The sequence below is a fragment of the Nerophis lumbriciformis genome, linkage group LG23, assembly GCF_033978685.3.
Source record: "Nerophis lumbriciformis linkage group LG23, RoL_Nlum_v2.1, whole genome shotgun sequence".
Taxonomy (NCBI): Eukaryota; Metazoa; Chordata; class Actinopteri; order Syngnathiformes; family Syngnathidae; genus Nerophis; species Nerophis lumbriciformis.
The window spans coordinates 33044759-33069693 of record NC_084570.2 but is presented as its reverse complement, the minus strand read 5'-3'; the positions used below and the strand labels follow the sequence as shown (position 1 = coordinate 33069693).

At 38.1% G+C, this 24935-nt stretch overlaps 1 protein-coding gene across 4 annotated transcripts in view; it reads right to left on the bottom strand.

The window, feature by feature from the left end:
• Positions 1-24935, bottom strand: part of tpra1 (transmembrane protein, adipocyte asscociated 1) — a 51672-nt gene that overhangs the window by 5514 nt on the left and 21223 nt on the right. For 3 of the 4 annotated variants that reach the window (XM_061984704.1, XM_061984705.1, XM_061984707.2), the window contains exons 2-9: positions 24015-24186; positions 23812-23944; positions 17907-17993; positions 12463-12535; positions 12291-12370; positions 7101-7211; positions 6968-7028; positions 5328-5430 (exon numbers count right to left, since the gene is read on the bottom strand). In XM_061984704.1, coding sequence (XP_061840688.1) covers positions 5328-5430; positions 6968-7028; positions 7101-7211; positions 12291-12370; positions 12463-12535; positions 17907-17993; positions 23812-23944; positions 24015-24186 — 820 coding nt within the window. The remainder of the gene's footprint in view (positions 1-5327; positions 5431-6967; positions 7029-7100; positions 7212-12290; positions 12371-12462; positions 12536-17906; positions 17994-23811; positions 23945-24014; positions 24187-24935) is intronic. The other variant, XM_061984706.1, reaches the window with a different exon arrangement.

Sequence of the window (24935 nt, the reverse complement as noted above, 5' to 3'; positions counted from 1 at the left end):
GATGATGTGGTCCTGATGGCTTCATCTGGCAAGGATCTTCAGCTCTCACTGGATCGGTTCGCAGCTGAGTGTGAAGCGACTGGGATGAGAATCAGCACCTCCAAGTCCGAGTCCATGGTTCTCGCCCGGTAAAGGGTGGAGTGCCATCTCCGGGTTGGGGAGGAGACCCTGCCCCAAGTGGAGGAGTTCAAGTACCTATGAGTCTTGTTCACGAGTGAGGGAAGAGTGGATCGTGAGATCGACAAGCGGATCGGTGCGGCGTCTTCAGTAATGCGGACACTGTATCAATCCGTTGTGGTGAAGAAGGAGCTGAGGCGGAAGGCAAAGCTTTCAATTTACCGGTCGATCTACGTTCCCATCCTCACCTATGGTCATGAGCTTTGGGTTATGACCGAAAGGACAAGATCACGGGTACAAGTGGGCGAAATGAGTTTCCTCCGCCGGGTGGCGGGCTCTCCTTCAGCGATAGGGTGAGAAGCTCTGCCATCCGGGGGGAGCTCAAAGTAAAGCCGCTGCTCTTCCACATCGAGAGGAGCCAGATGAGGATGCCACCCGAACGCTTCCCTTGGGAGGTGTTTAGGGCACGTCCAACCGGTAGGAGGCCACGGGGAAGACCCAGGACACGTTGGGAAGTCTATGTCTCCCGGCTGGCCTGGGAACGCCTCGAGATTCCCCGGGAAGAGCTGGACGAAGTGGCTGGGGAGAGGAAAGTCTGGGCTTCCCTGCTTAGGCTGCTGCCCCCACGACCCGACCTCGGATAAGCGGAAGAAGATGGATGGATGGATGGATGCATTTTTTTTAATGCATTCTAAATATTAAATAAATGCGATCAAAAGTCTGCTTGCAATGGAGCCTATAGAAGCCATTCAATTCTGTCCATAGAGCCCCTAAAAACATCCAAACACTCCCATTAGGGTTTTATATACATGATGTAAGTATATATGTAATGTAGTAACATTCATAATAACATGTAATATATACATGATGTAAGTATATATGTAATGTAGTAAAATTCATAATATGTAATATATACATGATGTAAGTATATATGTAATGTAGTAAAATTCATAATATGTAATATATACCGTATTTTTCGGACTATGTCGCAGTTTTTTTCATAGTTTGGCCAGGCTCCAGTGCGATTTATATATGTTTTTTTCCTTCTTTTTATGCATTTTCGGCAGGTGCGACTTATACTCCGAAAAATACGGTACATGATGTAAGTATATAAGTCATGTAGTAACATTTATAATAACATGTAATATTTACCTATTTTGATCATTTTAAGCATACGCGGCGCATTAATTTCAAAAACGCATCAAGACGTTTGCTTTTTTTTTTCATCACTGATTTCTGCTTATTACAGACTTACTGTACAATGTCATTAGGATGCCGAATGCTCGGATGTTCATATTTTCCCATTTACTTGAAACATTTCTCAAATCCTCACAAAGAAACAGGGTGGGTAGGACGAGGACAACCATTTTTCGTGTCGTCCTCGCCAGTTCCAGGCCCAAAATGGCTGTCAAAGTGTCACAGTTTATTGGATTACCTACTCAGATGTCTCATGTCCAGGTGAGAGGCATGATTTATAATCTACAATAAACTTACAGGGAGCAAGGAAGCAGCAGACCACTCCATAATGTAAACATAGGGACACACAGGAAGTGATCACGTCGCCGCTACAAATAGTTTGTCTGCGTTAGCACTTATAATAACAATATCACTGATACTTGGTTAATATTCAAGTCACCAAAGCTAAATGGAATATTGCTGCCGCTTTTTGAATGGTTATTTATCGGATTTTATGGGCGGAAAAGTGCATTGGCTCCGCCGTAAGCAGACTCTTATTTAAGTTTAATTAATATTTAGAATGCATTAAAAAAAAAAATCCATCCGTCGTCATGTCTTTCATAATGATTACGAAACGATAAACACAATTCCAAAAAGAGGGCAGGTGTGACAGAATATACACACGCATGCTGCAATCATCCGCTAGAGTATATTATTTGAAATTACTCCGATATGTACCACTACTAACTTATTGATCTTATTGATTTTGCATTATCGCACTTTTGGCGATGTGGTGAGTTGTCTGTATCTGTACGACCAATTGTGCACAAGGACAAAAATACATTAAGTGACTCTGGAAAAAGGGACTGATAATGTAAGATGGAACATTTTATCTTTATTACTGTACTCAATTTTCCCAAAAATTATTTCATTAAAAAACACTGTAATTTTCCATACATTATTAGCCTCTACTTTTTTTTTTTCTAACCACGGTTTGCGTAAATATTTCATATTTTACTGTGTATACCAGCAGCAGAGGTGGGTAGAGTAGCCAGAAATTGTACTCAAGTAAGAGTACCGGTACTGTTACTTTAGAGATTTATTACTCAAGTAAAAGTAAGGAGTAGTCACCCAAATATTTACTTGAGTAAAAGTAAAAAGTATGTTGTAAAAAAACTACTCAAGTACTGAGTAACTGATGAGTAACATACACACGCATATCATATATATATATATATATACACACACACACATATATACATATATATATATATATATATATATATATATACACACACACATATGTATATATATATATATATATACACATATATATATATATGTATATATATATATATATATATATATATATATATACATAGATATATACAGTATATAATTTATATTTATTTTTTTTGCCGTTTTTGTTTACATGTTAATAGTGTTTTAATGAATATACATGCATGTTTAACACATATAGATTCCTTTCTTTCATGAAGACAAGAATATAAGTTGGTGTATTACCTGATTCTGATGACTTGCATTGATTGGAATCAGGCAGTAGTGATGACAAACGTCCAGGTTTTCAAATGGAGGAGAAAAAAAGTTCCTCCTTTCTGTCTAATACCACATGAAAGTGGTTGGTTTTTGGCATCTTATATGTCCAGCTTCCATATTCGTTTGTATACACTTTACAAGAAATACATTGGCGGCAAACTCCGTAGCTTGCTAGCTTGTTTGCGCAGGCTTTCGGAGACTCTTATTTTGAAAGCGCAGGCGCGATGGAGCGGCACTTTTATTGTGAAGACAGGAACTGTGCAGTCAGTCTTTAGGCTTACGGTTGAAATAAAAAATGGTCTTTTTTCCTTCACACTTTTGATTGATTGATTGGAACTTGTATTAGTAGATTGCACAGTACAGTACATATTCCGTACAATTGACCACTAAATGGTAACACCCCAATAAGTTTTTCAACTTGTTTAAGTCAGGTCATGTGACCCCTGGCTCTGTTTGATTGGTCCAACGTCACCAGTGACTGCATCTGATTGGTGGAACGGAGTGAACGTCACCAGTGACTGTATTTGTTGAAACGCAGGCACTATGAAGGTCTGTCTGACAGACCAAAACAAACAAAGCGTGCATTAACAGATCGATAAAAATTAGTAGCGAGTAGCGAGCTGAATGTAGATAAAAGTAGCGGAGTAAAAGTAGCGTTTCTTCTCTATAAATATACTCAAGTAAAAGTAAAAGTATGTTGCATTAAAACTACTCTTAGAAGTACAATTTATCCCAAAAGTTACTCAAGTAGATGTAACGGAGTAAATGTAGCGCGTTACTACCCACCTCTGACCAGCAGCTCATAGACATAAGCGGTCAATATATTTACAAAATAAAATTTGGCCCAAAATTACAAAACCCAATACCAGTGAAGATGGCACGTTGTGTAAATGGTAAATAAAAACAGAATACAATGATTTGCAAATCCTTTTCAACTTATATTCAATTGAATAGACTGCAAAGACAAGATACTTAACGCTCAAACTGGAAAACGTTGTTATTTTTTGCAAATATTAGCTAATTTGGAATTTGATGCCTGCAACATATTTCAAAAAAGCTGGCACAAGTGGCAAAAAAGACTGAGAAAGTTGAGGAATGCTCATCAAACACTTATTTGGAACATCCCACAAGTGAACAGGCTAATTGGGAACAGGTGGGTGCCATGATTGGGTATAAAAGCAGCTTCCATGAAATGCTCAGTCATTCACAAACAAGGATGGGGCAAGGGTCACCACTTTGTCAACAAATGCCTGAGCAAATTGTCCAACAGTTTAAGAACAACATTTCTCAACCAGCTATTGCAAGGAATTTAGGGATTTAACCATCTACTGTCTGTAATATCATCAAAAGGTTAAGAGAATCTGGAGAAATCACTGCATGTATGCGGCTAAGCCCGTGACCTTCGATCCCTCAGGCGGTACTGCATCAAAAAATGACATCAGTGTGTAAAGGATATCACCACATGGGCTCAGGAACACTTCAGAAAACCACTATCAGTAACTACAGTTGGTCGCTACATCTGTAAGTGCAAGTTAAAACTCTACTATGCAAACCCAAATCCACTTATCAACAGCACCCAAAAACAGCTCTGGCTTCGCTGGGCCCGAGCTCATCTAAGATGGACTGATGCAAAGTGGAAAAGTGTTCTGTGGTCTGACGAGTCCACATTTCAAATTGTTTTTGGAAACTGTGGATGTCGTGTCCTCCGGACCAAAGAGGAAAAGAACCATCCGGATTGTTCTAGGCGCAAAGTTGAAAAGCCAGCATCTGTGATGGTATGGGGGTGTATTAGTGCCCAAAACATGGGTAACTTACACATCTGTGAAGGCACCATTAATGCTGAAACGTACATACAGGTTTTGGAGCAACATATGTTGCCATCCAAGCAAGGTCTTTTTCATGGGCGCCCCTGCTTATTTCAGCAAGACAATCAGAATCAGAATCAGAATACAATGCCAAGCCACGTGTTACAACAGTGTGGCTTCGTAGTTAAAGAGTGCGGGTACTATACTGGCCTGCCTGTAGTCCAGACTTGTCTCCCATTGAAAACATGTGGCGCATTATGAAGCCTAAAATACCACAACAGAGACCCCGGACTGTTGAACAACTTAAGCTGTACATCAAGCAAGAATGGGAAAGAATTCCACTTCAAAAATGTGTCTCCTCAGTTCCCAAACCTTTACTGAGTGTTGTTAAAAGGAAAGGCCATGTAACACAGTGGTAAAAATGCCCCTCTGACAACTTTTTTGCAATGTGTTGCTGCCATTAAATTCTAAGTTAATAAATTATTTGCAAAAAATAAATTAAGTTTCTCAGTGTGAACATGAAATATCTTGTCTTTGCAGTCTATTCAAATGAATATAAGTTGAAAAGGATTTGCAAATCATTGTATTCTGTTATTATTTACCATTTACATAACGTGACAACTTCACTGCTTTTGGGTTTTGTATTATTATTGTTGTTGTTATTATACTGACCAGAGTCCCTCTATGACGTCTGCACACAGAAGAGCACTTCCCAGGCCCTGGATGAAGTTCAGTAGAGACAGGATGGCAGCATACACATAGAAACTCCTCTTGGCTGGAAAGAGGAAATCATGTAAGAAGAATGCATTTCCAGGCCTAAAAACAAAACATTGACTAAAAAGTTCTTAATTAGATTGACAGGAAGTAGCATCAGGTTAATAAAACATCAACATAACCTTAAAAAATACATAACAAGTCCACATTTTTAGCGTGCAAGTCCATTTCATACGACCATCAATTCCGGACTATAAGCCGCTACTTATTTCCTACACTTTGAACACTGTGGCTTTTAAACAGTGCGGCTAATTTATGGATTTTTCTTCGCTAAAGGCCATAATGTTTTGACCTCAACAAATAGTTTTCAACAAACACTGAAAGTGTTTTATTGTTTGTGCTATGGCCCATCTTTTGGATGAATTGGCTCACCGCAGGTGCTGCAGGCTGAACGTCGACAGTATTTCCTTCTGTTCAACCGGAAGTACAAGTGCCGTTCCATCTTCTGGTCATCCATAGCGTTTCGACTCGCATGGATTCTTCACTCGTCGCTCCAAGCAACGTTTGTAAATTTTACAATATAGCTACAACGATTCATACTTACTAAACCATCCCATCTACTAATAAAAGTCTCAATCAATCAATAAAAAAAACCATGTGTGACATCTGTCTGAGTTTTTTTGTTTTTTTTGCATATGTGTACATGCTATCATAATGTAATGAAGATAGCGTCGTCAGCATTAGCTAATAAGCTAACACGTTTACGAGTGTCTGTGTTAGTATTATTAACTTACACTTCTTTTTGTATTGTTTCAGTTTCATAAATTTTACCAGTACGTCACCGTGGAGTTATTGAGTCTGTTTTGCTGATTGGAGAGCGCGCTTCCGCAGCTAGCGGGGTCCATGACGATGACTTCTGTTTTGTTTGATCGGCCGCTTTACTGCCGTGTCAAAGAGGGCGTTTGAAAACAATTAAGAAATTTAAAGTACCACTGATAGTCACACACACACTAGGTGTGGCGAAATTATTCTCTGCATTTGACCTATCACCCTGGATCACCTCCTGGGAGGTGAGGGGAGCAGTGAGCAGCAGCGGTGGCCGCGCCCGGGAATCATTTTTGGTGATTTAACCCCCAATTCCAACTCTTGATGCTGAGTGCCAAGCAGGGAGGTAATGGGTCCCATTTGTATAGTCTTTGGTATGACTCGGCCGGGGTTTGAACTCACAACCTACCGATCTCAGGGCGGACACATTAACCACTAGGCCACTGAGAAGGTTTGTAAATAAACATTTTCAAAATGTTTCTGTGTATATAACTCATTTCGCAACCTATATATCTGCGGCTTATAGTCCGGTGCAGATAATATGGAAAAATATATTTTTCTTCTAAAATTTAGTGGGTGAGGCTTAAATACAGCTGCACTCTATAGTCCAGAAAATACGGGAAGTGTATACTGAGTGTGTCACTTAGCTGAACCATGAGTGTATTAGTGTGTATGTTGATAATATCTATCATGCAGTGAACACAGCTATCAATATGATGCACATTAAAGTATAATAATGTCTCATTTCTACTCCTAAATGTGTTCAAACTTACATGGCAGAGATATCCTCTCCCTCACTGGAGTTTTAGGCAAGATCACAATCAGAGAGTACACCTGTAAACCACATAGTTAGCAATAATTGTGTGCTCCCCCCTTTTTTTCCTCATGTTACAACTGCTGACGAACCAGGAAGAAAAAGCAGGAGCTGGCCAACCAGAAGTGGCGTCCTCCATGGCCGTATATGTTGAAGTCCTCAGCAGACAGGTGGCTGTCTGGGTACAGGATCTCTAAGGTGCCCTGGGAGGAATATTAATTTTTTTAGGTCAATAAAAGTCAGCTATTGCTTATCATGAGAGTCCAATGCATGTATTAGAGGTGTCACGGTACCATCAATTCACAGTTTTCGGTACGTACCTCAGTTCTAAGTTCGGGCTAGGGTTGTACGGTATACCGGTACTAGTATATTATCGCGTGACTAGTGAATCAAAAATGGTACTATACTATGTTTTAAAAGTACCAGTTTGTCATATTTTGTTTTACGCGTCGTCGTCACGTCATGACGTTGCTGGTTATACGAGCAGAGGAGCATGTTCGGCAGCGCGCGCACACGGAGTACTTACAAGCAGACACTGTGTGTGGACAGAAAAGGGAGAACGGACGCATTTTCGTGTAAAAACTGACAGTAAAGGTGAAGTTATAACACTGAAACGCCCTCAGGAAGTCAGTGTTTTAGCTACTTCTAAATCACTAATCCTCGCCTTCATGGCGACGAATACAGTGAGTTTCTTACACGTATCATTATCACTGGAGGACGAGGAATAGCTAAACATGCTTCACTACACACCGTAGGAGGATACAATAGCTCACCGGTGTCACAATGTCAACAAATGCCATGGGTGGATCTACACCTGACATCCACTGTAATGATACCAAGTACAAGAGCGTGCCTAGTCCATACTACTGTGATTACATCGATATTTTTTATTGTCACAAAATCATTTTTCCTTTTTTTTTTTTTTTAATTCATATTATTTTCATAAAGTCAGTAAATATGACTTTAAATATGAAAATATGACCAATGTATGATCCTGTAAGTACTTGGTATCGGATCGATACCTAAATGTGTGGTACCATCCAAAACTACCGTAATGTAAAGTATCAAACAAGAGAAAAATAAGTGATTATTACATTTTAACAGAAGTGTAGATAGAACATGTTAAAAGAGAAAATAAGCAGATATTAACAGTAAATGAACAAGTAGATTAATAATAATGTTTTACAGTTTGTCCTTTATAATGTTGACAAAATAATAGGTAGATAAATGACACATGTTACTGCATACGTCAGCAGACTAATTAGGAGTCTTTGTTTGTTTACTTACTACTAAAAGACAAGTTGTCTAGTATGTTCACTATTTTATTTAAGGACTAAATTACAATAATAAACATATGTTTCATGTACCCTAAGATTTTTTGTTCAAATAAAGACAATAATGAAATTTTTTGTGGTCCCCTTTATTGAGAAAAGTATCGAAATACATTTTGGTACTGGTACCAAAATATTGGTATCGAGACAACCTTAGTTTACGGTTGGGTTTATTTTCAGTACAGTAAAAGAAAAAAAAACTGCTCAGCCTTTGTGCTGGATGGTATTAAAATGAAGACAACTGCAATCTGCTGGCAGGTCACTCTCCTATAAATTCAATTCTCAAATAAAAAACAATCAAGATTCAGCAGAACTTCTATTTACAAACCCCTCATGGAAATGTTCCTTGCTCTTGTTATTCAAGTGCTAGCATTAGCATGCTAACTATTTTAGTTAATTTTGCAATCAATGACCCCAGTCATATAACTTGGTATGTGACACATGCTACCTTTTTTTAGCTAATTTTACAACCGTTTACCCGAGTCATACAACTTTATACTTGACACATGCTGTTAACTTGCTAACTTTAACATGCTAACATTAGCGAGCTAACTTTTTCAGCCATTCTCGCAGAAGTACACCTTTGACTAATTAAACTTGGTACCTGATACATGCCAACTGCTAGCATGCTAACAATAGCACACAAACCTTTTTATAGCAATTTTTTGCAACAGTTCACCTTAGTCATATAACTTGGTATGTAACACATGCTAACTTTTTTAGCTACTTTTACAACCGTTTACCCGAGTCACACAACTTGGTACCTGACACATGCCAACTGTTAGCATGCTAACAATAGCACGCAAACTTTTTTTTGGCTAACTTTTGCAACGGTTTACTCCAGTCATATAACTTGGTATGTGACACATGCTACCTTTTTTAGCTAATTTTACAACCGTTTACCCCAGTCATACAACTTTATACTTGACACATGCTGTTAGCTTGCTAACTTTAACATGTTAAAATTAGCAAGCTAACTTTTGTAGCCATTCTAGCAGAAGTACACCTTTGACTAATTAAACTTGGTACCTGACACATGTCAAATGTACAATAGCACACTAACTTTTTTGTAGCAAAAATTTTTGCAACAGTTTACCCATGTCATATAACTTGGTATGTGACACATGCTAACTTCTTTAGCTAATTTTACAACCGTTTACCCGAGTCATACAACTTTATACTTGACACGTGCTGTTAGCTTGCTAACTTTAACATGCAAACATTAGCGAGGTTACTTTTTCAGCCATTCTCGCAGAAGTACACCTTTGACTAATTAACTTGGTACCTGACACATGCCAACTGTTAGCATGCTAACAATGGCACACAAACTTTTTTGTAGCAAATTTTAGTAACACTTTACCCTAGTCATATAACTTGGTATGTAACACATGCTAACTTTTTTAGCTACTTTTACAACCGTTTATCCGAGTGATACAACTTGGTACCTGACACATGCGGTTAACTTGCTAACTTTAACATGCTAACATTAGCAAGCTAACTTTTTTTTAGCTATTCTCGCAGTACACCTTTGACTAATTAAACTTGGTACCTGACACATGCCAACTGTTAGCATGCTAACAATAGCACACAAACTTTTTTGTAGCAAATTTTAGCAACACTTTACCCTAGTCATATAACTTGGTATGTAACACGTGCTATCTTTTTTAGCTACTTTTACAACCGTTTATCAGAGTGATACAACTTGGTACCTGACACATGCGGTTAGCTTGCTAACTTTAACATGCTAACATTAGCAAGCTAACTTTTTTTAGCTATTCTCGCAGAAGTACACATTTGACTAATTAAACTTGGTACCTGACACATGCCAACTGTTAGCATGCTAACAATAGCACACAAACTTTTTTGTAGCAAATTTTAGCAACAGTTTACCCTAGTCATATAACTTGGTATGTAACACATGCTAACTTTTCTAGCTACTTTTACAACCATTTATCTGAGTGATACAACTTGGTACCTGACACATGCGGTTAGCTTGCTAACTTTAACATGCTAACATTAGCGAGTTAACTTTTTCAGCCATTCTCGCAGAAGTACACCTTTGACTAATTAAACTTGGTATGTGACACATGTTAAATGTTAGCATGCTAATGTTAGCATTTCAGTTCCTACCGGAATTGCACAGATTCTAGTTTGATCTACAGTACTGTATAGCGCTTGTGTTGTGTTCTAAGTGTACAATCTTTCACTAAAATATGAACTTTTGTCAAGACTGGAACCCATTATTTATATTTACATTGTTTTTGGTGGAGAAATTTGCTTCAATAGACAAACTATTAAAACCAATGAAGTCCATGTATAGCAAACAGAAAAATGAAAAGGTGTCGGCGCCACTTTGAACTATTTTGTGCAATAAAGGTGCAAAAATCAAATATAGGTCAGCTACTGTATATAATCATTGTGTTATAAGTGACAAAGCAAAATACTGTAATATCTCATTACAAACCTATTGTATTTTTAGAATGAGGCTCTGTCTAATACAAAAGCTGCGGCCTTTGGACGCGCTACAAAACAGGCTCTCTCGTTTCTGGATTTCCCTTAGCTGTATTGAATAGCCATGACTCCCGCTAAATGCTAAACCAAGTCTGGGCTGTACTGTATTCATCCGTCTAGGGGGGGGGGGGGGGGAGATATTCAACACTACTGTCATCTGGTGGCTAAACTGGATAGCGCAACCTCCCAATTCGTCATGTTTCAAGAAGAGTAACTTGTGGGGTTCCACAAGGCTCGGTATTGGGACCTAAGTTATCTATACTTTATTTAAATTATATTTGTTAAGTATCTAATAAATTGAAATGTATTATGTTTGCAGATGATACAAATGTATATTGTTCAGGAGAAGACTTGAAGGAAGTGTTGAGAATAGAGGTTGAGTTGATTCAGCTAAAAAGATGGTTTGATATCAATAAGTTATCATTAAATGATAAGAAAACTAAATGTATGGTGTTTAGTGGTGCAAGGACAAATTGTGAAGCAAAATTAAATCTAGTGGAAATTGATAACAGTATATGAAACTAAATTCTTGGGAATAATAATTGATCATAAATTATGTTGGAAACCGCATATTGAATATATAAAGGGAAAAATATCCAAATCCATTGCTATTCTTTATAAAGTAAGACAGGTCTGCAGATGTTATATTATTCTTTTATTTTTCCATATTTAACATATTGTGTTGAAGTTTGGGGAAATGTTTATAAAACAAACATAGACCCAAAAATTAAACTTCAAAAAAGGGTCATTAGAATAATACACAAAGCGTGCTACTATGAACACACCAATCCATCATTTATAAGTTCTAATGTGTTAAAATGTTCAGATATTGTGTTTCTAAAAGCAATGGAAATTGTGTTTGGAGTAAAGAAAAACAGCCTTCCAGCTTGTATTCTTAGGTTATTTCAATTAAGAGGAAAAAACTATAATTTACAGGGGATATTGATTTTTGAAATAGGTAAAGTAAGAAGGAATATCAAATACAAATGTATTTCAGTTTTAGGAGTTAAATGGTGGAACAAGCTCAGTGATGAGTTGAAGACATGTAGTTCTTTGTTAAGGTTCAAGAAAACCTTGAAAGGTGAAATAATTGAAAATGATAAAATATAGTAACAATTACTTTCATCCCATTGAGTTTTTTTAACATTGATGTTCCAGGCAATCTAATGTTCAGTGAATGGATAGGCAAATATAAGCTTTGGCTTCAGCCTATTCCTTTTTCGGTCATTCTTTTTATTTTATTTTATTTTTGTGTGTAAATGTGTATGATTGTTAAATATGTCTAATCTGTACTGTTAAACTGGTCACACAAAATGGTTGATGGTTGATTATATGACCGAAATAAACTTATTTCATTCATTCATTCATTCATGTGTCAGGGGACCACATGACTCCTACTCCAACTGTAATTTTTTGCCACTTCCTGTCTTGTGAAATGACCTGTGTGATGGAGTAGGCCAGGGCCAGCACAGCAGTGATGGCCAGAACACGCTTGATGCTGGATTTACTCTCCAGGTGACCTAATACATAGGGAGCATAGAAGGAAAAACTGCTTTTAAACATTTGGAAAGATGTATATGTACCAGGAAAACAAACTATAGGTCAAACGAACCGAAAGCCAGTCCAAGAATGACAACACTGAGTTCAATTGCCAACAGGAAGAAGCGGGTGATTTCCCATAAGACCTAAAGAAAGATATAACAAAGATTAGGAGAGTCCACTGCGGCAAAACAAACAGAGAAAAAACATCACATAACCAGCCGTTACAATGTTAGCAGTGAGAACAGAGTGTGCAGATATCTAGTAAACTATGTCCACTCGGCCTTTTCTTATTCACGGTCATGCTGAGTGAGGCTCATATCTGGGGATTATTTCCTAAAAGAAGTTTAAGTGGCAGCTGCTTCAAACTGATATTGGAACATCATAAACCACACTTTTTCTGCAGGCGAGCTACTTTTCAATTGACCAAGTGGAGGGGATCGTTCATATATATAATTTATATTGATTTATTTATGAAGAGATGTTAACAAGTTAAAGGTGTTTTATGATAATACAAGCATGTTTCTTTCATGAAGACAAGAATATAAGTTGGTGTGATTGTGATGACTTGCATTGGGTGGAATCAGACAGTAGTGATGATAACTTCCACATTTTCAAATGGAGGAGAAAAAAAGTCCACCTTTTCTGTCCAATACCACATACCGGCCAACTGCTGCTGGCGGTCCCCAGATCCAGGCTAAAGACCAGAGGGGACAGAGCCTTCTCCGCCCCTAAGCTCTGGAATAGCCTTCCCCTCCACATTAGGTCGGCCCAGAGCCTGGTGGTCTTCAAAACCCTTCTTAAGACCTATCTCTTCTCGCTGGCCTTTAACCTGAGCTGAGCCTGACCACTAGGCCACCAGTTGTAGTCCCCCGGCCCCGCCACTTTGCTTTAGTTTTTTTTTTTTTTTTTTCAATTTGTTGCACTTTTATTATTTCATTATTTTTATCTTGCAATTTTACTTTTTATTCGAACCCTTTCACTGTATTTCTTTTGCACTATCTTGTTTAGCTTATGCATTGTTTATGTTCTTCGTTATTTTTGTTTTTGTTTTTTGCTCTATGCTTTTTAACCTGCAAAGCAGGTTAAAAAACATTGTTGTAAACGTGCTATATAAATAAAGTTGCCGTGTCTTCCCACATGAAAGTGGTTGCTTTTTGCCATCTTATTTGTCCAGCTTCCATACTCCTTTTTATGCACTTCACAAGAAATACATTGGTGGCAAACTCCGTAGCTTGCTAGCTTGTGTGCACTAGCTTTCTGAGACTCTTATTTTGTTAGTGCAGGCAGTATGAAGCAGTGCTTTTACTGTGAAGACAGGAACTGTGCGGTCGGTCTTTAGAGTTTTGACAGCAGGTACGGCGCGAGAGTCTGTTGAAATAAAAAGTGTTTCTCGCCTTCCTGTCGGTCATTTTTTCTTAATAATGATCTGGCAGCAGCCAGCGTCATCTCACAAGACCGTCGGGTGCCGTGAATGTCAATCCAAAAGTCACGTCTTGGTGAAGATTGAGGATCGATCATTTTTAGGTCTATTTTTTCAATGCCTGGTTGGCGATCGACTGACACACCCTCCGCCATCCACGTAATGGGCACCCCTGGTATAAACTCTGCAAGAAGGGATTCTTGACATATGTATTTTTTAACATTAAGTCCTTAGCGCCTCATCTTAATTTTTATTAGTACATACTATATTTCCTCATATGTAATATGGATGAAATCCACAAATCTAATTTTAAAACGATTATACGTATTAAAAATCTAATAAACTGGTACGAGAACAATATTGAAAAAAAAAGTGTATAAAGCACAAAGAAAACATCGTCCAAACAATATTCAAAACATCCATCCATCCATTTTCTACCGCTTGTCCCGTTCGGAGTCGCGGGGAGTACTGGAACAGATTTGTAAAAAGAGAAAGTACTATTACCTAAAAGGAACAGGGTCTTTTAAAAATATATAGATTTAAAACAGTAACAATGGAAAGATGCATTTAAATCTAGGGTGTGCGTTGTGGAACAAACTTGACAGTGGAACAAAACTCGTTTTGGAGTTTAAAGTTAACAAAACTCAACAAAGTTAACAAAACTTGACGAAGTGTTGAATGGGAAACTTGCCAGTCCAAGTGACATTCTTACCCTATTTTGGAACGGTACGGACTTGGAGGAACATCTGAGGAATTTCCTCATCGGAAACAGGACATCACAAAAACAACTATTGGCACTAAATTGAAAGCAATTCGTGGAAAGTACAGACAAGCAGTCGACGCAGGTGGAAGAAGTGGTTACGCTAGAGTTGTTTTGCTGTACTTCCAACTATGCCAGCAGATCTAGGGCGGTTCTCCATCAACTACATCCATTCAATTTGGAATAGAAACATCAGATATTGACACAAGCTCTTACAGGAGTTCGGATTCTCCATTCACCCTTGACAGCCTGGTCACAGACAAAGATATGCCGAATGATGTACAAGAGCAGCAAGATTCCAATGGGAGCAATCCACAATCTTCTGTGGTAAAAGAGAGAAGAGCTCTACTTCAGGTATGTGGGCGCTAACTTCATTGCTAGGAAGTAATATTTGTAATGGCCATAGGGGTCCATCGAGGCATATACATAGAATGCATATTGCCAGTCACAGTTAACTTGTGCTCAGCTGGGAAAATAAATATATATATATACTTATTATGTCATCCATTTACTTATTATAAACTGTTACAGGCGTATCATATAATCATATTAATATTAAAAATGCAACTTAATAATATGTGGGGATATAAAAGGCATCCGGTGCTAACAAGCCAGGGAAGCGGAAATTGACGTCATAAACCACCTAGGAGCACCTGTCAGACCCGGCGTTTTTGCTACGGAGCCACTTCTTGGAAGAATCCTCATTTTTTACCTTTTTTGTGGACTTTCCATTGGCCTGTGGAGAACCGGCACAACAGACTCTTTTTCCAGGAGGACTTTGATTTGGATGCGCAGACGCGGTGCCGTGAGTACGCAGCTGCGGCTTCCAAACATTTGATCGCTTGCCCGTACGTGCATACCTTTATGTGCATGTCACGTACGTAACTTTGGGGACTTTGGGGAAATATATGTGTTGTATGAACTTCGGGAAAGTGCATGGTACTTTGGGCTGTGGGATTGTGTGTTTTGTGCGGGTGTGTGGTTTTGTATTGGCGGGTTATATGGACGGGAGGGGGGAGGTGTTTGTAATGCGGGATTAATTTGTGGCATATTAAATACGAGCCTGATCGTATTGTGGCTAATAGTTATACATGTCTTGTGTTTATTTACTGTATTGATCATTCCCAGCTGAATATCAGGTCCCACCCGTGACTCCTTAATTGCGTAGTGGCAGAGACACCCGGAGAACTTGGGTGCGTTTGTTACATATTGTTAAAAGGCAGATAGATGTTGTATATCTGGGGTAGGGCTGGGCGATATGGCCTTTTTTTAATATCTCGATATTTTTAGGCCATATCGCGATACACGATATATATCTCGATATTTTGCCTGAGCCTTGAATGAACACTTGATGCATATAATCACAGCAGTATGATGATTCTATGTGTCTACATTAAAACATTATTCTTCATACTGCATTAATATATGCTCATTTTAAACTTTCATGCAGAGAAATCACAACTAAGTGAATTGACCAAAAGTGTATTTATTAAACAGCAGTGGCACAAACATTCATGTCATTTCTAAAACAGAAAGTGCAAGATTGTCAGAGACATTTTAAAACAAGTTATTAGTGCACTTTTGTGCGTGTCACTAAGATGACATTTCAAAACAACACTAACTTAAAGTGCACTTTCTGTACAGAACGCCACAACAATAGTTTAAAACAAATAAAGTGCACTTTTGTGCACAATGTCACACAAGATATAACTCAAATAAAAATGAGCTGCATAATAGGAAATCAAATAGTGTATGTCCTTCGCTATGTGGTAGGTTACTACGGACATTATCTCCTTTTGATGACTAGTTTTTTCATACGGTGTTGATCTGGAAATGTTTGCACGGCATTTTGATGGTGTGGGCGTGTGGCACCGAATGGAGATGTTGACATGCGGAGTAAGCACTCCTCATTCTCGAGCAGGGGACTTTTCAAATGATGCTAAATATTAGCAGTAATGCTACTTTTTGTAGCAACACTTTTGCCTCACACTTGACAAATTACGGTTGTCTGTTCGACATATTCCCACTTGAAGCCAAACCACCGCCAGACGATGGACCCCTGCTGTTTTTCTTGGAATTAATTATTCCTTCATTTGTTACCAGATTCGCACCTTCTTTCTCTCGTATTACCGCTCGCACCACTCTGCTAGCATCACAGCTAACGTTACCCAGGCTGCGACCTCTCTGCTCCGCGAGGGCGTATACGTATGTGACGTATGACGTGACAGTATGTGACGTGTGTAAGAAAGTGCGCTTGCTGTCTGTGAGAAGGAGACACAAGAAGGAGTGGGAAGAGCCTGTAGTGTAATGCCAGCAGCTAAAAGCAACTACGTGAGAACGTATACTCGAATATCATGATATACCGTATTTTCGGAGTATAAATCGCTCCGGAGTATAAGTTGCACCGGCCGAAAATGCATAATAAAGAAGGAAAAAAACATATATAAGTCGCACTGGAGTATAAGTCGCATCTTTTGGGGAAATGTATTTGATAAAACCCAACACCAAGAATAGACTGAAAGACATCTATATATATATATATATATATATATATATATATATATATATATATTTTTTTTTTTTTTTTTAAATAGATTTAAAAAATGTTTTAATCGATTAAGAAGAAAGTAAGAATCCAGATTTTTCGAAAATTGATTTCTTTTGACACCCCTAATACATAGCAGGCGTGCTACCTATCAAATGACCAAGTTGAGGTGATCTACTTCATACATGCATGTGTGTGTATGTGTGTGTGTGTATATATATATATATATATATATATATTAAATGTATTTTGTTGTATTTTATTTTATTTTATATATATTTTGTTTTATTTGATTTGATTTCAATCTGTCCTGTCCAGCCACTCAGACAAATCATATTGTTGATGTAGTTGATCTATATCTGCTGTACACATTTACTTTAGAAAAGACAAGTGTTGGATACTTCTCTTGTTGCCTTATTGGTATTTGACTTTATTAAATGTTTGGGTAGAATTTTATTAAACAAAACCAGTTTTCTTTTAAGTAATATAGAAATTAATCAGAGCTGTATATTGGTTTTATGAAATAATTATACATAGAACTGGCGTCTAATGTTAATAAAAAGGTATTGATATTGATCATTTTGCATCCAGAATCTATTCTGAATCGAATCGTTACCCCCAAGAATCCAATTGAATCAAATGGTGTGTTGCCCAACAATAAAGTAATAGTGCGGCACAGTAGTTTTTCTTACTAAGAGTCGTTTCTAGCATGTTGTCCATCTGGGTGTAGCAAACAGCACTGGATGTAATTATGTGGTGTGGGTGTGACCAACAACTGTCATTTCTTACCTTGTCAATGATGGTGGCAGAGCTGGACGCACTGACAGTCATTGATACAATGGCCCGGGTGATTCCCACTGCTGCTACCACAAATACCTGAAGAACACGCAAACATGTTAGGGAATATTCTACCATCCAGTAGGAATAACATTCATGGAAAGGAAATAAAAAACAAGTAAAGGAACTGACCATTCAGGGACAATACCAGTTCCTCCAGGATTTTGCGATTTTAAGCCAATTCACAAAAAATTCAACCAATCCCCGCGAAATATGCGCGACCTTGCAACTTTTGTCCGATGCCTGCAACTTCCCTGCACATTTTGGCCACTTTGTGTCATTTTCCCCAATCAAATTTGTCTCTGAGCGACGGTGAAACGCACACGTCCGGTCAAAACGAATGTTTGTTTTTTTGTGTAGCCAAAGCAGAAATATCAAGCTTTATTGCAGACTCCAACATCCAAGTACGGTAGACATACAACCACATACAGTACATAAAACAAAACAAAAAATACGGTATAAAAGGCATTATCACATAATAATAAAACAATGCTTGTGCATTTTCAGTAAAAGGCATCTAATAAATAAATAAAATCAGCAATAAAAAAAATAAATATATATATATTTTTTTTTACTATAAAAATGCGTCTACACATTCTATGAATGGCAGAGATACCAGTGTTTCCATATATAGGATTGGTACATAACAGAACTACACTTAGGATTGGTTATCTGTATAATAAGATCATTCTGCAGTTCACATATAAACTTAAACATCAGTTTTCTCAGGGTGGCGTGGAAGGTGTTTATCCCTAAATCACAAAAATATACAGTAACAATATTTCAACTTCTTATTGCTTAGCACCGAGCCTTCTGGGTAATTTAGTATATAAACATTTACTTCCTATTTCTATGTATTTATGTAACTGCCATTTATCAGCGGTAATGCAATTAGGAACACGTTGTCATTTGGAATGCTGAACGAGATGTTGACGTGTGATGATAAAGTCTCATCTATCATTTATCAACAATAAATAGCGCTATACACTGCTCTCTTTACAAAGTATCTTAATGTGGGAGGGGGAAATGTGGACCAAGGATGTAACGATATGACAATTTCATATCGCTGTTATCATGACCAAAATTGTCACGGTTATCATTAGCGCAGTATTGTTGCATGTGCTCAAAAATTACGTAAGCGCACAGCGCAATCTTTTGACCAGGTTTTTTTAAATACGGTAACTAAAATAAATAGAAAACAAACTGTTTTACATGTTTCTTTTGGTTCATTGAGTTTTTTGCCTGTTTTGTACCCACTTTAAGCTTTTATTGTTTTAAATATTGATTTGCAGTTCTAGCACTTTAAGTATAATTTAAACGAAAAGTACGCAACACTTTTTTTTTCTGGCGGACGTTGTGGCATTCTACTCTGTTCAGCTGTCCTTGAAGGCACCGCAAAAAACCCTCAGTCTCGTACACATTTGAGTTTAGAACGATCATTCTGTGCTAAGAAAGCACAGCTTGTAGGTTCAATGTGCACAATTAAGTGTCTTAGTCGCTCAGACCGCAATGTGTTTATACAAGTTTAGATTGGGGTATGTCGTTTCTTAATGGGGAAAGATGTTACTCTCTCTTGTTTTCATGTTAGCATTTAAGATAACGCGAGTAAATCTGTGAGTTTATCAAAGTGCAGTGATCAATCTCGGTTTTTCTATCATTTTAATCTTAATATTAACTGCTTTACTAACTGTTTTATCGCCGTTATTAATACGGACGACCGTGAAGACAGTGAACATGAGGAAGACTTTTGTGGTGTTTCCTGATGGAACTATAATTATGATTATTTTAGGTTATAGATACAGGTAATTAAAATAGTACAGTCATTTGACAATGAGCTATGAGTGTGCGCTTTTACTACCATCTAGTGTCTACTAGGGTTGTCCCGATACCAATAATTTGGTAGCTGTACCAAAATGTATATCGATACTTTTCAAAATAAAGGCAACTACAAATGTCAATATTGGCTTTGTTTTAACAGAAAAACATATGTTTCCTATTGCACTCAAAAGAACAATTCTAGAAGGTTAAAATATAAATTAAAAGGCATTAAACATATTGTGTTTTTCTTGTTGCACTCAAAGAACAATTGACAATTTTCCATATAACACATAGGCTGTCATAATCCAGGATTAGATTAGAATATAATACAAAGCTTTATTGACATTATATTAAATGCTTCATGATTTATGGTTGCCACTCCTGGTCTGTGCTTTAAGAAAAATACACTTATTAGTAAGTACTAAAAACAAAACTGAAGATATATGTACACTGATAAGACACGTAGCCGGTAAAACACACATTTGTTAAAGATAAAACACAAATTGTAGCAATTTGTTACAAAATTCAGTCATTTTACTTGCATTAGTTGAGGTTAGATGGGCGGTCTTAACTACGCTAATATTTGGCATCAAGCCAAGCAGCTGTGTGAGCGTCTACGTATCTACATATTACATATCTACATGTTATGTATTTACATGTTACGTATCTACAGTACACGCTGTGAATCTACATGTTGTGTATCTACATGTGCACAACAGAGGAGCTGGTTAACTTATGAGAGTAGTGTATGTGTCTTTAAGAGAATGGCAAAGTGTTGCCTGAGTGACTTCAGTGAGTGAGTGGGCGAGTAAGGGGAGAGAGGGGTAGTGCTGCACTGCAGTAGAAGAATGAACGGGTCTGGTTGTGTCCTGCAAAACTAATAATAAAGTAGATTGTCACAAATCGGCGACATTATTACCTCTCACTATTTAAACTCCTTGTGCAAATCTGAATGTTTATTATATAAATGTTTACCCAAGTTCGGAGCAAAGGTGCTAATACTAATCGCCACATTTGGCAAGGCGTGTTTTAAAGCAACACTTGAAGCGTGGTGCTTCCTTGTTTAAAACGTCAACTTTATGGTTGGTTTTGAAATACCTCCATATTGTACTTCACACACTCTCTATTAACCAGTAGAATTGTAGTTGTTATTGTTAGTTTTGAAGTCCAAATACCTCCATATTGTACTTCACACACTCTTTATCAACCAGTAGAATTGTAGTTTTTATTGTTAGTTTTGAAGTCCAAATACCTCCATATTGTACTTCACACACTCTTTATTAACCAGTAGTATTGTAGTTTTTATTGTTAGTTTTGAAGTTCAAATACCTCCACATTGTACTTCACACACTCTTTATTAACCAGTAGAATTGTAGTTTTTATTGTTAATTTAGAAGTCTAAATACCTCCATATTGTACTTCACCACACTCTTTACTAACCAGTAGAATTGTAGTTTTTATTGTTAGTTTTGAAGTCCAAATACCTCCATATTGCACTTCACACACTCTTTATTAACCAGTAGAATTGTAGTTTTTATAGTTAGTTTTGAAGTCCAAATACCTCCATATTGTACTTCACACCCTCTTTATTAACCCGTAGAATTGTAGTTTTTATTGTTAGTTTTGATTCCAAATACCTCCATATTATACTTTACAATTCTACTGGTTAATAAAGAGTGTGTAGTTTTTATTGTTAGTTTTGAAGTCCAAATACCTCCATATTGTACTTCACACACTTTTTATTAACCAGTAGAATTGTAGTTTTTTGCCATTCTTCCTCTCCAAGATGTTATTACTTGTATGCACTGTGTGTGTTTTGACACCCTCAACATCTTCTCTGTAGTCACCGCCACACAGCGGCATTCAGAAGAAAGAACGGTACCGGTACTTTTCAAAGGCAGTATAGTACCGATTTCAATCAATTAGTATCGCGGTACTTTATTAGTACCGGTATACCGTACAACCTTAGTGTCTACTTATCCATAGGGGTGTGAATTTTTTTTCTTTGAATGAATGTTGAATCTTAAAAAAAAATCATATGATGTAGATGATCTATATCTGCTGTACACAATTATTTTAGAAAAGAGAAGTGTGGGATACTTCTCTTGTTGCCTTATTTGTATTTGACTTGTTTAAATGTTTGGGTTGAATTTTATTAAGCAAAAACAGTTTTCTTTTAAGTAATATAGAAATTGATCAGAGCTGTTTCACTATTTTATGGAGGAATGTAGTTAATAGAGATGCGCGGTTTGCGGGCGCAACCGCGGAGTCCGCGGATTATCCGCGGATCGGGCGGATGAAATTAAAAAAAATTAGATTTTATCCGCGGGTCGGGTCGGGTCGGGTGGTTGAAATAAAAAAAAATTAGATTTTAAATAGATTCAGGCGGGTGGCAGTTAAACCAATTCGGAAATATATATACATAGTTAAATGTTGTTACCCACATACGAAAAACGAGCAGGCACCTGCTGCATATGCCACAACAGAAGAAAAAAAAGAAAAAGAGATGAACACTTTTACGGAGCGGAGAAGGGACGCCTCGCCGGCGTCCGGGACCGAGGCCCCTTCCCCCGAGAGGGCCCCATCGGGAGCCGTAGCTGAGGCGATCCGCGAGAAGGGCCCGACGCACGTCCAGGGTCACCACCGCGCCCACCGCACCGACACCCCGCCTCGTCCGCCTTCGCCGCGGCCAGCGTCACGCGCAGCAGGTAAGCAGCTTACCTGCCCGCCACCCCCGTGGCCGGGGGCTCGTAACAGGGGTCACGCCGCGCGCTCCGCCCGCGCAGCTTACCTGCCCGCCACCCCCATTGCCGGGGGCGCGTAACAGGGGTCACTCCGCGCGCAGTGCGCTCACGAAAGGGGTGGGGCTCACCCTGGTTGATATAGACAGCAGCTGGACGGTGGCCATGGAAGTCGGAACCCGCTAAGGAGTGTGTAACAACCCACCTGCCGAATCAACTAGCCCTGAAAATGGATGGCGCTGGAGCGTCGGGCTCATACGCGGCCGTCGCCGGCAGCGAGACGCGCTTGGAGGTGCGCTCAGCGCGGCTCCCATATGATTGCGCACTGGTGTGCGTCTGGGTCGTGACAGCGTGGCACGCGAATGTCTGCCCTGCATTGGATCGGTCTCCTTTCTTTAACAGGCAAAAGCTTTATAACCTCACTAATGACTTGCATCGTCTATATTAGATATATAACAACGGGCGGGTGCGGGCGGATGCGGTTCTGATCAAATGTTACATCGGGTGGATGGCGGATGGTTGACGACTTTCTGATGCGATTGCGGATGAAATAATTGCCTATCCGCGCATCTGTAGTAGTTAATCATAGAACTGGCACCTTGGTTATTAAAAAGTATTGATTTTGAAAGGAGAATAGTTTTGAATGGAGAAACGATTCTGAATCGAATCACTACCCCCAAGAATCGAATCAAATTGTGCCCAAAAATTTACAGCCCTACTTTTGCATGAGTGCTGTATATAAGGACCAAATAATCAATACTTGGGCTGTGAATCTTTGGCCACCACACGATTCGATACTTTGGGGTAACAATTCGATTCAGAAACGATTCTCGATTCAAAATCAGTACTTTTTTTTAATAACATTGGGTGCTACTTCTATGATTAACTACATTCCTCCATAAAATAGATAAACAGCTCTGAGACATTTCTATATTACTTAAAAGAAAACTGTTTTTTTTTTAATCAAATTTTACCCAAACATTTAATAAAGTGGCTGCACAGGACTGATTTTGAAGGGGGGAAAAATAAGTTTCTATCGATTTTTGATTTTTTTTTTTTATCGATTAAGAATCGTTACAAATAAGAGTCGCGATTAATTGGAAAATCTAATTTTTTTTTGACACCCCTAATCAATAAAGTATTTGTTTTTGTCAGTAACCCGTCAAAACATATGTCGCAACTTTGCCAAAAAGCTGCCGTGAAATCAAGAATTTTAGGCTGCGCCAAAGACAAAAGAGCCAGTAAAATTCTGAAGGAACCGTAATAAAAGTCAGATTGACGGTGCTTTTGAGTCCTACCAGCAGGTAAAAGGTGATGAAGATGGGGCTGGATGTGAGTCGAATCTTGGCCCTGGCTGAAGGCAGCTTCCACATCAGGAAAACCAAGAAGGCCACATTAGGCACGAGAAGGAGAAGGTCCCAGAAACGCACCCTGGAGAGGTGAAGACAATCATCACTGGCAGTGTCAGAAATGACCCTTCTTTAGTTTCAGCTGCCATTACCTGGAGTTACCAACATCCTCATACAGAACTTGGAGACATCTATGAGGCTTGCTGATGTTGGCTTCAGATTCGGGAATCCAGGTAGGGAATGCAGAGGTGTTCTCCAGCGGCGAGGACGTGGCGCTGCCATTGCTAACCACAGCAGTTACTGTGGCTAGCATGTTTTTTCCTCCTGAGGGGGAGAAACATTGTTTAACACCTCGTGACAGATATTTTATCATGTAGGGAGATTAACAAAATAAACTTTAAAACTGCTTATGAATGCTATGGAAACCTGTCAGAGAGACAAAATTAAATTAAAACTAAGTACACTGAGGACGGTCCCTAGACACCATGCATTTTGGTATTGTAACTGACATCACACTACGGAGGTTAATGTGGCTCTTTATTACAGAAGCTTTTTTTGACACTGCATTTTGTGAACTGAATTTTTGTTACATCAAATTATTTTTAAAATTTAATTTAATTGTTTTATAATACATTGCATAAAAATGCAGTGTAAAAAAAATCAGTGTATAAAGACAGCGCATAAAAAAGCAGTGTAAACAAAGCATCAATATAAAAAAAAATCAGTGTATAACAATTTAATGTAAAAAAAAAATCAGTGTAAAAAAATAACTATAAAAATTTGGTGTAAAAAAATAACTATAAAAATGCGGTGTAAAAAAATTCAGTGTATAAAAAATCAGTGTAAAAAAATCAGTGTATAACAATTCAGTGTAAAATAAATTCCATCCATCCATTCATTTTCTACCGCTTGTCCCTTTCGGGGTCGCGGCGGTGCCGGAGCTAAATTCAGTGTAAAAAGAAAATCAGTGTATAACAATTCAGTGTAAAAAAAAATCAGTGTATAACAATTCAGTGTAAAAAAAATTCTGTGTAAAAAAAACTATCAAAATTTGGTGTAAAAAAAATTCAGTG